The following is a 15,285-nucleotide window of genomic DNA, read 5'->3' as shown; positions in this document are numbered from 1 at the left end:
CAAAGGTCTCTCAAAATACATAATTAGGTTAGCTGATAAATTTATTTAAACAATATGGATAAACAATATTTAAACAATAAACAATAAGAAATAAACAAACCCATCTATGGAAAAGATATGGAACCATCTATCGAAATACACCATGTTTCGTGGAATGAACTCCAAACAATGTGAAAACGGGAGTGTGTGAAGTTTCACCGCGAGGACTGAAATTGTCAGTCACGTTTATTGGGAATTCCACATAATTTTTATTATGTTTAACAAAGTTATTTATGTATACGGACAACCTATGCATTTGCTAAAAGTAATTTTGAATCCGTAATATTTAACAAATAAGTAAAATAAACAATATTGCTTTTCTTATAGCCGTCCAGCTTTGCATATAGTTACATGACGGCCAGTTACTGATGCTGTCCCAGACATCTCTTTCATACAATAATGTCCATATGTGCACTTCCTGAACAATTTATTGCAAATAAATATTTTAATTCATGTACTTAGTACTAAATATTTAAGGTAAAGCGTTAATATTTATTATGCAATATATATATATAATTTACGAACAAAAATGTAATTTATTCAATTTAGACTTCATGATCAATTATTTACTACGTAATTTTATATATCAAATGTCGTTGGAATCATATATCTATCATTAACCATTTTACAGATAGAGGTGGTTTAGAAAACAGTCCAGTTGCGCGACTTCCCCAATATATATATACTAGGTGTCCCCAATAACTATCAAAAGTCAAATTACGTTAACACTCTCAGTGCATGCTCAACCCCTTTCAGATGCTGAACTATTACCCTGTTCAATCAATAACAAAACTCTCGTTTCTTCAACAAAAACTTTTTGCAATGAAGTAGGCTATTTCTACATTAGTTTTAAGTACGCGGGTGTTCTCAAAATGGCGTTCATGGATCACAGAATACTATATTAGTGAAAACAAAACAAAAATGTATATATAAGTGTATGTATATCTTTGTGGTACCCGCCAGGGGACGCAAATTGCACTATGTGGCAACGTCGCATAAAGAACCATAGTATAGAACTACCAATCTATCAAATAATTACACCGATTCTTTCTAGGTGACATTAGCACCACGCATTAACGTAACAATCTATGTAATTGCTTGATGGATCCGTACAGCAATGCTAATGATTAAAAGTTAACAAGTTAATCTGCGACATTGCCACATAGTGAAACTTTTGATTCCTCATAGTGGCTGAAGGAGGCTCGAGAGGGTATTTTCGGTTTATTTTGACCTAAAAATGGTGCTGTGTTGTCCGTGGAAGCCATTTTTAGAACACCTGTTATATATATACCTAAAGTTACAGAAAATGAGATTTAGATAATACATACACTTCCTCTGTTACAAGGTTCTCCGTCTATTTTGAAGACGTCATCTGGACAAAATTCCGATTGTCCTGTGCAGTACTCAGGGAGATCACATTGATGATCGGCTGAACGACACTCACTGCCAGCAGCACGGGGTCTGCACGTCTGGAATAAAATGAAACGGGAAATAAATACACAAATGTTGCAAGGAGATAATTACTTATGATACAGTATTATATTTAGAGAAAAATGAACTCAAAGACAGTAAATCGCATCACGCGAAACGTACTTTTTATGAATGAACAGGTTTGCCTTTATAATAAGAATATCTAAATATTTTGCCTACATGTTTATGCAACCCGGAACTCTTTAATGTTTTGAAGGTTACATATTAACATTACGTTAAACGTATATAGTTATACATAAATGGGATATGAATAGCCATCGTTATCTGTGAAGATGTTAACGGACTGACTCTATAACGAACTCGATCGACATAATAGCAGTAGCTATCTACTGCAAAAATCAGAATTCAAAAATTCGCTTTCGTTCAAGCAATATCGTGTGAAGTAACGGACGGACGTAAAAACATTACAATCTTCTAAGATCCACTAGAGTGATCCTAATAACATTACAATATTATAAGGTCCACTAGCGTGATCCTAATAACATTACAATCTTACAAGATCCACTAGCGTGATCCTAATAACATTACAATCTTACAAGGTCCATTAACGTTATCCCAATAACATTACAATCTTATGAGGCCAACTAGCATGATCCTAATACCATTACAATCTTATAAGGCCCATTAGCGTGATCCTAATAGCATTACAATCTTACAAGGCATGCTAGCGTAATTATAATCACATTACAATATTATAAGGTCCACTAGCGTGATCCTAATAACATTACAATTTTATAAGATCCATTAACGTGATTCTAATAACATTACAATCTTATGAGGCCAACTAGCATGATCCTAATAACATTACGATCTTATAAGGCCTACTAGCGTGATGCTAATAACTTTACAATCTTATAACGCCCACTAGATTTATCCTAATGATAAATCGGGACTATTATTTTCCTTGATAAAAATTGGATTCTTTATTATTATTATTATTATTATTATTATTATTATTATTATTATTATTATTATTATTATTATTATTATTAACAACAACAACCTTTTAGCACATTAGTAATCAGGTGAGAGATCATCATCTAACATTAAAAAAAAAAAAAACTTTAATAAACCGTTCAACCAGCTGTTTCTTCTTCATTAAATGAAAATCAACCAATCTAAATATTCACGACATAAACCTTTTTTCTTTTTAAAGTACTAAATATTAAATTCCACTTGAAAGTGAAAGGTTTATTTTAACATGTTAAAGAGGAATTATGTATTTAAAAAAAAATAACTAACCTTGAGATCACAACATTCTCCCGTAGCACACGATGCATTGGCGTACAGCATGCAAGATGTTGCGTTACAACAAGGATTGTCACAATGATCTTTTAAACCACAGTCACACTGTTCACCAGCCTCCACGAAACCATTGCCACATACTGGGCTATCAAACAACCTGTGGAAACAAATATGAACTCAATTTATCATACAATTAATTTAAATAATGTAGCAATAACAACATTTATCTAATTTGAAATTAAGTTTCTTGATAGCAACAACTAACCCTACAAATTCAACTGTGCATAACAGCAAGACATTCAGGTAAAAGTTCTTCCAATTACTAACTGACTAACTAACTATGTCCTATAAAACCCGCACGTTCAACCGCGTTCACAAAAGCTCTCTACTGACTTCCATCCTTAGCCAATTGGATCCAGTTTCTATTTTGTATCCCTATTTCTGTGAGATCCATCTTAATATTATCCTCCTATCTGTGCCTAGGTCTTCCTAATGGTCGTTTTCTGATTGATCTCCCAGTTAAAACTTTGAAAGCGTTTCTACTTTCTCCCATTCTGGCTACATGACCTGCCCACCTGAGCCTCCTAGGCTCGATGACCCTAACAATGTTTAGTAAACGTTACAAATTATGCAGTTCCTCGTTACGAAGTTTCCACCATTCTCCTTCCTCTTGGGTCCGAATATTCGCCTCAGAATTTTATTCTCAAATATTTCAGTTTACGTTTTTCCCCTCCGAGTAAGCGAACATGTTTCACAAGCATACAGCACAGCCAGTGGCGTATTTACGATTTTGTTTCGGGAGGGGCTTTCCTAACTTTCGGGGGGGGGGCTTTGCCTGAAAATGTGAAAATTCTGCAAGATATTTCATATACTTTACTATAGTAAGTAAGATTTCGGGGGGGGGGGCTTAAGCCCGGAAGCCCCCCCCCCGTAAATACGCCACTGAGCACAGCAGACATCATTATTGTATATATTTTAAGGTCCAAATTCCTTGACAGAATTAGAGACGACAAAAGATTTGAACTGAATAATAACATGAATTCCCTGCTTTTACTCGATATTTCATTTCTTCGTGAATATGGTTTTGGTCTGTTCAGTGGCGTAGGGAAGGGGGGCCCGGAAGGGCCGCCCCCCCAAAGAGGTCCGACAATGTACTTTGGTACTTCGATGTTTGTAAGTTTTTATATATTGGTATGTTTATATATATTTTTGTTTGTAATTTTTCTATATGTACCTATAACAGCACTCCCCCCCCCCCAAACACACATCCTGACTACGCTACTGGGTCTGTTGATACTGATCCTAGATACTTGAAAGTATCCACTTTATCAAAGGTTTAATTTGATATTTTAACGAGTTCATAATTTGCAGTATTACGATCTCAACGAACTTCCATGTATTTCGTTTTCCGACGAACTTCCAACTACTAACAGCTGTTGAGGAAGGCATATTGATAGGTACAGCCATTAAGGATAGGCTATTTATTTTTAATTTTTACTTTTACAAGTGTAATACTTTACACAAAGAATCGATATTATAACAACAACAATATAACATCTGGAACATCTTAAGCTGGAACAAATTACTATGGAAAAATATTCTGGAAACCAGAAAAAGATGGCTTAAGAGCCTGACATACTAAAAATAACAGAAAATACCTCTCGCATGAACAAGAATTTTCAGTGTTGCCATCCAAAGAAATTACAGTGTTGCCAGAATAGCATTTCCCCCTAAATCTAAGCTAAGGCAGCGACTAGAGGAACGAACTCAGTTGCATTTGATCATGTTTTGGAATTCTGTGAACTATTTTTCAGATAATATTACCATTTAACTTTAATAATTGTATGTTAAAACTATTTTATTTATTACAAGCTAAATACAACTATCATTTAAAAAGTAGTTTACAGGATTTCAAGACATGATACGTAATCAAATGCAATTAACTTCGTTCCTCTACTCACTCCCTTAACTTAAATTTTTGAGGAAATGTTATTCTGGCAACACTGTAGTTTCTATGGATGGCTACAGTGAAAATTCTTGAGGTTCATATTTTCTATTGTAGAATAACATTATCAATGATTGTGGTAAGTTGCATTTCATTGTCTGCTTTCACATATGACAAAAAAAAGCAAAAGAAAAATGGTAAATTTTGGATTATTTTCAGTATGTCAGGCTCTTAAACTACTAATGCAGATTTAAGTTAACTGTTTACATAATTTCAACTTTCACTAAAATATAATTGGCATATATAATTGATTAATGTTGAATAATAATGTATACTACATCTAGATCTCTTTAAAAAGTGATGTGTTGAAGTAATATACAAAAGGATTAGTTCTTCATTTCCAACTAAGGCAAAATTAACGGATAAAACAATTAATGGAGATAGAAACAAAAATAACTGTGAGAGAGTTTTTTTATTCCTAAAAACTGTTTTCTCACCATAACTATGTTCCACAATTAAAAGAACGAACCTCTTAAATTAACAACTTTTTCAACATACAGTAACAAAGCAAATCTAAGAGAACGGATAACAGCTTTGAGTCATATGTATTTATCGGAACCGATCCATCGTTCTCCTATCACAGCTGCCTTTCCTATTCATTCCCTTTCCTGAGTTCATTCTTTAGAAATCAGCACAATCAACTAGAAGGAAAATGTATACGGTACAGAAATTGACAAATTTATAATACAGAGTGTGATAAGTGTGTCACAATATTTTGGGTGCAGATTCATCACATCAAATTAAGAAAAAAAAAAAAAAAAAGTTCATATGGACCTGTGCCCAAAAGTGGATAGTTTCGGAGTTGTAGGGTGCCGACAACGTGAAATAAGTGCACTTTTAAAAGTTCATGGCTCCACCATTATGGGACCTATCGTAGTTTCAACTACGATGGATGTGAACTATCCAAATATTCATCTTTCAGAACCTCCGGTACTTGCACAATCATTTTTAGAGAGGCTGTTTGGGAGTACTTGGTCACTCTCCACCTACCTATCTAAAAATTGTTGTGCAAGTACTGGAGCATTCTTAAACATGAATATTTGGTCAGTTCATATACCAGTTCCTCAGTGATGTCTTGACTCGACTACGATGGGTCCGGTAGTAGTGGAGCTGTGAGCTTGTTTCACGTTTTCGACACCCTACAACTCCAAAACTATCTACTTTTGGCCACAGGTCCATACGAACTTTTTTTTTTCTTATTTTGGTGTGATAAATCTGTTCCCAAAATACTGAGACACATTTATGTACCACACTGGATATATATTTTCAAAAATCTTCAGAAAATACGTATTTTTTGAAAAGAGAGATAGAAAAGATCTTTAAAACACATATATACGAACTTACAGACTTAAACATTTGATGCACCGCATGTAAAACTCAGGAAGAAACAACTGCAACAACAATCAAAGAATTAACAAGGCGTGGGATACGCAGTCACGTATCAGCAACTGTAGAAATGGATAATTCTTCCGATCTGCGTATCTAATGTTCAGAACTGTGACTTCATCTCTATGAGAAGGAGTAAATAACAAAGGAGAAAATATACTCTGCCGCATAATATAATGATAACAAAAACTGGAGAGGGGAAGGGAGGATAAAAAATATCTTTTAAATAACAGAAGCCATATTGTAGGACAACAATATGGGAAAGATGTACAAAGTGATAATCCTAGACGTAAGGCGATATAAGAACTAAATCAGGTATTTATTTCACCACATGAAAAAGTAAATTTCTGATTTTGTTTTTAACGTATACATAGTTTTTGGTTCCAGACTATTGGAGTGTGTGGTGGACAACACAATGTTCGTCAGTTTTCTCTTCATCCCACATTTTCATTCCACCAATTATCCCATATCTATTCAGTCTTCTTTAGTCTAACTTAAATCTAATCTTAAAATGTTACCTTTCTGGTTTATTCCGTAGACAGTAATCCATTCCATGTTCAAAGGCCAGAGCCAAATAGTCTAAGCTACACGAACTCCAATGACTCGGACTGGCAGTGCTGAAAAGATTTCAAATAATTAACTTTAAACAAATATTCCTCAATAATGTTAAATTCTTACGAATTTCGCCAAATTTAAAATATTATTACTTTTTAGATTCAAGCTAATCATTCAATTAACAATACCTGAATATTATTACCGTAATTCACAACGACATCAGAACAATGGAAATTTCAATAGCTATATATATATATATATATATATATATATATTTATTCTGCCATGCTGCTGACTATCTAGATACAATAAGTTACTTCATTTAATTAAAACAAATATTCATAACTTCATTTAATTATACAAACCTCAGCACAATGACACAACGATTCTCCTGTACGTATCTTGACCAATGGTCGAAGTGAAACGGTATGCGGTGGTATGCCATACCGCCTCTGGTTTTTCAGTGATGAAGGCATACCATACCGCCTCTGGTTTTTCAGTGACCAAGATATACCGTCACTGAGGAATAGATGTTAAATACATTTGATAAATCCATTTTTATACACAGTAATTAACGAATAGCTTAGCACGTAAAGATTTTATTTCTTATGTTAAAATAATTTCTAAGTTGACAACAGCGACATTTTTCTTACCTATTTCCTACCTTTTGTTTTTAAAATGAGGCATCTTCAAACAAGTTCATCTAGTTTATATTTTGATGTGCCATATTAAATTGTTTCTTACGTATGTATGAGTGTCATTTTGTTTTAATTCATATAAAGTCTGTTTTGAACATGGGCGGATTTAGGGGTTATCTGTTGTGAGAGACGGATTTTCCAGGAGTTTGGAGTACTCCTCAGGCGAGTGGGGGCTCCGGGAGTTTACCCGCAGGAAATTGTTATTCTAAATCTCGGATTTTGAACATTTTCGTGTATAACTCTCTATAACACAACAGAAGGTGATATTTTTTAAATATTTTTTTAGAAAGTCATTGGCGAGAGATCAAAGTTTCTCCATGTCTCCCTCCCGAAACTAAAGAGAAGCTCTCCACTGGTTTTCAGTCATTATGTAAATAAAAATGCAATCTTTTAGGCAACATACCGTTACTGTATTTCAACATTTAGATCGCGGGTATGTGGATTCAAAATCGCAATAAAACATATCGCCTCTGCTTTTTTCCCCACTTCGAACACTGGTCTTGACACTAACCACCAGTAGGATATTTAGATCCTTGTTTCCGGGTGGGGGTGAGGTGGGGTGGGGAATATGCACAACACATGAATAAACACTTATATTTTTCCTTTTCACTCTTTAAAACACAAACACACAAAAGAGTCATTGAGAAGTAGGGGGGCAATTGCCCAATTGAGTTTGAGAATTAAATATATTTTAATCGATTGTCTACTAATATACTAGGAAAAAACATGAAACTCGCATGTTGGTGTAGGATCTTACCCCAGCTCCCCCTCCCCACGCAAATCTAAAATGACGCTCCTGCAAACATACGTTGAACATTTGTAATTTCATTTCAACTTAACTGATTTCATTTTAGAAAAACAAAATGGAAATATTCAGTTTTATGTGTACGTTTTTACCTGAAAGAAAATGTTGAGACAAGTTGAAGCTGTAAATATGCTGATTACAGTTTTAAAGGCAAGAATTGCAGACTGGTGAATCTTATGTGATACGATACACACAAAAATTTAGCAGTGAATCTAACCTTTTATTCTATTCATAGAAGAAAAAGGAAGCATCCTCTTGGCCTACCTAATTACCCGGACTACTTATTCCTTCCTCTAGATTTTCTTTAATTCAAACATTTACCTTTCTTTATAACAAAACGATATAAATATTCTTTTGCTATAATAACTAAAGTCCCGTCATGTTGATATTCATGCAAGTTGGTGTGGAACACCAGTTTCGCTTATCAGCTCCTCTTAGTTTTCGTGTTATTGACTACGGTCGACTTAAATCACAACTAACAACCGTCGAAAGTATGATAGGAGAAACGAAAGAAAGAAAAAAGAACGCAGTTCTTACATGGAATGAAATTTGACGAATGCAATATTATTTCTGAACAAAGAGAATAAGAAAATGGAAAGTCAGTGAAATTCTTGGAAATGGTAAGAAGAAGGATTATTATTGTACGTGGAATGCGAAAAACTATCAAATTTATTTCGGGGAGCTTGAGCCCGATAGCCCACCCCCGTAAATACGCCAATGCTAACCACTAAGATGTCGGTTCCTGCCTTCTCTGGTACTTCTGTAGGCACTATTCACGACTTCAGTTGTTGTGTGTAATGGCGAGATGTTAATCGGAGTGTGAAGTGGCTTTCAGGACTAGAGGTTTTGTAAGTACTTCTGATCTTGTACAATATATTTAACAAACAATAAGGGTGTAGAAGAGCATAGGTCGTTTTTGTGGGTGAAAATCATCACCCAATTGCGATATAACCAAATTAAATTCTCCCAACAGCACCGCAGGTCAAATATAAAAAAAATTGCTAAATCTTTTTTTCTTTATTACCTCTATATATTCACTTGTATAACGGAGCGGGTCAGTATTTTCTAATCGTCTCATATCCCCTATATGTAATTGTATTACATAATAAAGTAACAATGAATTGCATTTAACGTTGACGAAATATGTATTCTTTGTTATCTTGGCCTAGTAATATTAATGCTTTAATTTTCAAAAAACAGTTAAAATAGTTATTTTGTATTATGCTTTTATAACATACTACCGCTATACGTAAAAATATTGTAGTGATATACAGGGTGTTTTAAAAGAACATCGACAACGTTTGGGACGTGATTCCTAATACCGAGATAAGACAAAAAGTATAGACCAACCTGGTGCGCAAATGCTTCCTTTTGAAGTTATAGGCTGCTAAAAACGTTTAAAAAAAATTGAAGTTTAAAGGTCCATAGCTCCAAAACTATGGGACCTACCGTAATCGGGTTAACACTTCACTTAGGAACTAATATGCGCTCTATTCAAATATCCAAGTTTCAGAATCCTGCGGTACTTCCGCAACGGTTTTTATAGAGGTAGTTGATGAGTACTTCAAATTATATGCTCGTAGCCAAACTCCCTTTCTAAAAATTGTTGCGTGAGTAGAGCAGGATTTTGAATCATATATGTTTGGATAGCACACATATTAGTTCCTAAGTGAAGCCTTGACCCAACTACGGTAGATCCCATAGTATTGGAGCTATGGACCTTTACAGTTCATTTTCTTCATGTTTTTCGGCACCTTATACCTCCGAAATGACGGATTTCTGCACCCAGGTTGGTCTGTACTTTTTGTCTTATCTTGGTGTCAGGAATCACGTTCCAAACGTCGATGTTGTTTTGAAACACCCTGTATATATCATACAATGAAATACTGTAACTGTTTTCTTTTACAGAAATGGCGTGAAAATAAGTTAACTATGAGCCTTACTTGTATAAAATAGTGAATCAATTAACAGGAAACCACTTCACACTTGCTAAAGCTTTATTTAACGTACCTGGAAGAGGGGGCCATGATGCATCGATCCTTAGGGCACTCACAATCTTGTGAATCATGCTCCATACCAAAATTGTGTCCCAGTTCATGGGCTACTGTTGTGGCCACGAGGCCAATTACGTTACTGTGATCCATGCTAACGCCACCAGAGAATTCATATGTACAAATTGGACCTTTAAGCGCTTTTCCCACGACTCCACCTTCGAATTGGATTCGTCTGAAAAAAAAATATATAAAATAAATAAATATTCATAGGTCATGGGTTAAAACTGTTAATCAGAACAAATAAAAACTTTAAATTATAAAATTCTGCTAAGCTGTTTCTATTTAAAAATATAATATTAATTATATTTGATATAGTGATAAAGTTAATAAATGAAACAGAAAAGAAAATTATAGAACTATTATATAAAGTTAATAAATGAAACAGAAAAGACAATTATAGAACTATTATATGTTTCTTTGAATTTACACATCTACATTCCACTAAAATTATATTGGCGCATGAGAGGATAATTCAAATTAACAAAAAATTGGTTACTTACTAATAAGTTCTCCCGTGCGAAAACTAAATATTCTCCAAACACAATCGGAACAACAATAGTTCTGTCTTCAGTGGTAAGATAACAAGAATAAAAATGGATGAGAGAAATATGATATGAAGAGAGAAATACATAGTACCATCAATTAAATATAAAGTGAGAGACGGGTACTAAAAGGTCACGAGCAGGGCACAGTGAACAAAAGAAAAAGCTGAGTTGAAGGATGCGCGATGTCTATGTTACGTCACTATTGTCAGCTCTAAAATATACATCAAAGGTAGGTAATCAGATTTTATCAATGTTGCCAAAATCCAGATTTAAAGTCGGTTTATATTTATGAATAAACAATGAGTCTTTAATTTTCCGTTGTTTTTTGTTTTTTCCTGAATCTATCAGATTAACCTGTTTTATATTATGTGTATGTTGTTTTAGGTGAAGTGACAATCCTGACATGCTCTCTTCTTGCAACTTTTTTGATTGTATAACATGTTCTTTAATTCGGGTGTTAATATTGCGTTTCGTTTGACTTATATATGAGAAGTCACATTCGCATTGAGCACGACAAATACCTGACCTATTCAGTGGATCAACAAAGTAACTTTTAAATCCGGTAAGATGTTTTTCTAAACTTTTGGGGGCATATTGGAAGCAGATATGTTGTGTTTTGCAAGAACATGTTGAATTTTTGTCGATAATTGTGGAAAATATGGAATTCGTATTGTTTTGCTAAAGTTTTAGCTTCTTTGAGAATAACTGTTTTAGGAGCTTCCATCGATTTCTTTATACAATGATATTTAAAAAAAAAAAGAAAAGAAAAGAAAAGAATGAAACTTACAGACAAATATTTAAAGAGCACTGATAAGTTTAAAGTCTATTGTCAATCCAGGCTTCTAAGGAATCATAATGACGAAAACGAAATGAAAACAAGTAAACGTTAAGTGTATTCAATCTTCATGGAATACAAATTACCGAGGAGTAGCACTAGTCACGTAGTTTCGTGTTAGAGGTAAAAGTTGTTTTTGTGAATAAAAAGATATGTTTAAAAGATTAGAACTCCTGCATCCAGTTCGGACGAGAAGAATCTCGTATGAAGCACAAGTGAAACAGAACAAGTCTTTTTAGGATTTAGATTTCTGGGCTTTCAGCATCTAGGGCCATGTTAGCCCGTCACGTTTTAAGGGATGACGTCCCTCGGCGATCAGAGCAAAGGGAAGGAAGGAAGCGGACTGGAACCGTTAAGTTCGGTACTACCCCGGCATTTACTTGGGTGAATGAGAAAAAAACACAGAAAAATCTCATTCAGGATGGCTGGCCTAAAAAAAGTTTTTTACACTTTTTCGACGAAGTGCCCCCACCGGGAATCGAACCCGGGACCGCTCGCACCGAAGGCGAGAGTGTTAGCGACTCATGCGAAGCCACACAGGTCTTTTTCATCACATGTGATAATGTAAGTTCCTCTTTACCTTATTGTATGAACTTCAGTTGTTCCAGAATCTGAGCTGTGTGGTTTCTTCAGTTTGTACTGTAAAGAATCATGCTTTGTGGTGAGGGACTCTTCCTTTCTTATTCTTAAATATGTGCTTTACGTAAAATTCAATGCGTATTTTGAAATAAATATTAACACTATACAATTTCAAAGGATGGGAAGCTGAATAAACCATGAAGAGACATACTCTGAAAAGATGTAATATGTTATTTGGAAGTTTCCATTCCTAGTTTCCCCGTATCTGGAAATTATATTAGTAAGCTCAAAAACAAACATAATGAGTTTTATTGTGAGTAAAACTTACGTCAAAAGCTGAGCATTATCATTGGGATGTTCCTTGACAAGCCTTTCCCGTCGATAATGCAAGAAGTTTGTAAGAGTAGTATCTCCGTTGGGAGACAGCGTAATTTCATCCACTTCCGTCCACACCACCACTCCAACCAAAGCAATAAATATATTTAGAGGCACATACAGCTACAAATGAAAAAAGAAAATTAATTATTTTCAATGACAATTCTAAACTCACCACATATATATTACCTTATGACTTTACAATAAATAGAAAATAAAAGATGTCAGGGTGGCTGAACACTATCATATTCTCGAGGCGATATACAGGGTGTTAAGAAACAACACTAAAAAACTCCGGGAAGTGAATCTTCACAGGAAAATATGATTTTTTTTTTTTTTTTAGACAAACATGAGTGCAGAAGTGTACTGGAATAAACGATTGAATAAAGAGTCATATCTAGAGAATAAAATGTCGGATAAGGGTCGAGTAAAAGGTCATCGTGATTATTTTAGCCTAGACTCCATTAATGCATCAGTGGATGTGGAAGAGGGGCAGCGAGAGGATTAGCTTGAAATTATACAAGAAAATTCATGAGGTCTTCTAGAAACGAATAATGACACATCAAAAACTGGAAAATGGCATACATTCCATATCGTTCCGACCAACTTTCGGCGGGCTATAACTCCGAAATGATGTATTTGTGCACCCATGTTGGCCTATATAGATAGGATTCATTGTCCAATTTTTTCGGCGTTGTTCCAAACTCCTTGCATACATATATAATAGTCTAGCTATACATAGTTTATCCGAAAGAATAATAAACGTTTTAGTAGAGTCTTTCTATTTCAAGTGTGCCCTCGGAAAATATATGAAACATACTTTGGCCCCACCCCCGCCATCTTCTGACGGAGGAAATCCTCCCTTTGCTTAGGGAAAGGAAGTGAATGACTTCAGCTGAGTTTCTAATTTGTCATTCAGATCGTAGGCTACTTAATGTGGCTAACAAGACAGAGCACAGCGAAGTCCGTGAAATAATTCATTGTGGCAAATAATTCACTCCGCATCCAACAATTGAAAGATCTCGACCGCAGCAACTTGTCCCTCCTCTTTCGAGGGAGGTACGGGAAATCACATATCGACAGCAGCGCCAGAAGGAGTACACTTGAAATAGAAAGTATGTATTATTCTGTGTAAACAGAAATTCATACAAACATCTTTATAACCACTACAGTCGATGACCTGAGACTTCTGTAACGTTCAGTTGCCTTTCATTTGAGCCTCGTTAATAGGATTTCAACATGAAATTTCAAAGTAGGACGTAAGTTTGCAATATATATCATAAACATGATATGAATTAATTACATTTCAATAATCAATGATGCATTGCTATTATTTATGTATTGGTGTTATCTATTTTGTTATTTAATTACAAGGTAAATCATTTTTATTTAATTGGGTCGCCAGGAAATAAGGGTCTTCGACTAAGTTCGCCCTCATTTTTTTTTTTTTTTAATTTTTAGAGAATAGCTTTAAAACAATAAAGAATGTGAAAAATGTGCAGAATGAGCCAGAGAGTGTCTGAGATTGGTTGATTGAGGTTTAATGAAGTCGTCTGTATTGAGGCTATTTGTCGCGGGTCACGATCAACACGAAATACCGTAAATAAAATTTAAAAATGAATGTAGTAAAATATACGGAAAAAATGTTGTAACTTAGAAAAAACATAAGAGATAAAATAATAAATATATAAAAATAACAAATATATAACAATAAAAAACAAATACCAAACTGATAACAATACAGAAAATATATAAATTTAACAATAAATATACAGGGTATTAAAAAAATGTGTCACAATATTTTGGGAATAGATTTCTCACATCAAAATAGGAGAAAAAGTTGATACGGATCTGTGCTCAAAAGTGGATATTTTCGGAGTTAAAGGGTGCCGAAAACGTGAAGCAAACGCATTTTTCATGGTACATTGCGTTATTTCTCTTCTATTTAAGCTTTTTCGTCCTTTTTTTTTTTAAGTCCAGATACATTGTAGAAGACATTACGTATGGTTTCAGACCGTCCTGCATCCAGACATAGGAGGTGATGACGTCATAATTTTGAAATAGAAATTTTTCCTTATGAAGCCTATGTTCAATATTTTTTGGCGGGCTTATTTTTTCACGTAGTTTTTGTTCCGATGTCAGTGCTAAAACAGAGGGGGAACCAGAGGGGCAAAGGGGTCAAAAAAGGGATATTTTTACCCCCAAAATCCCGTTTCTCGTCATTTTCCCGCCTCACATACATGATGGGGACACGTGAGTCATACCGTCTGAAAGGCAGTTCCATTCTGAAGAGAATGACGGTCGAATTATTATCCTAGGGTAATTAGGGACGTCTCAGGGATTTTTTGAAAAATATACTTCTATATAGGGAAAAATGGGACATGGTGGGTATATTTTTTGGCGGGCTTACTTTTGCACCTAGAAGATTGAAATTGTGCACAAACATTCAGCCCCCTAGTAGTATTTCTCAGATTTTTTCAGATCTCTGCATTAAAACAGGGGGGGGGGTCCAGAAGGAAAACAAATTGAAAAAAGGGATTTTTAGACAAAAAATCCCGTTTTTCATGATTTTCCCGCTTCACATACGTGATGGAGACACGGGAGTCATACCGTCTGAAAGGCAGTTCCATTCTGAAGAGAATGACGGTCGAATTATTATTCTAGGGTAATTAG

The 15,285-nt window shown here is 34.7% G+C and overlaps 1 protein-coding gene across 1 annotated transcript in view; it reads right to left on the bottom strand.

Annotated features, from left to right (window-relative positions):
- The window catches only part of LOC145666978 (uncharacterized), a 59,125-nt gene that overhangs the window by 26,065 nt on the left and 17,775 nt on the right, over nt 1-15,285 (bottom strand). The window contains exons 6-10 of the mRNA XM_081734638.1: nt 12,566-12,735; nt 10,235-10,450; nt 6,685-6,783; nt 2,773-2,932; nt 1,368-1,508 (exon numbers count right to left, since the gene is read on the bottom strand). Coding sequence (XP_081590764.1) covers nt 1,368-1,508; nt 2,773-2,932; nt 6,685-6,783; nt 10,235-10,450; nt 12,566-12,735 — 786 coding nt within the window. The remainder of the gene's footprint in view (nt 1-1,367; nt 1,509-2,772; nt 2,933-6,684; nt 6,784-10,234; nt 10,451-12,565; nt 12,736-15,285) is intronic.

This window comes from Thermobia domestica, chromosome 12 (genome assembly GCF_964235325.1).
Source record: "Thermobia domestica chromosome 12, izTheDome1.hap1.1, whole genome shotgun sequence".
NCBI classification, from domain to species: domain Eukaryota; kingdom Metazoa; phylum Arthropoda; class Insecta; order Zygentoma; family Lepismatidae; genus Thermobia; species Thermobia domestica.
Note: the sequence above shows the minus strand (reverse complement) of the source record. Positions and strands in the feature narration are given on the sequence as shown.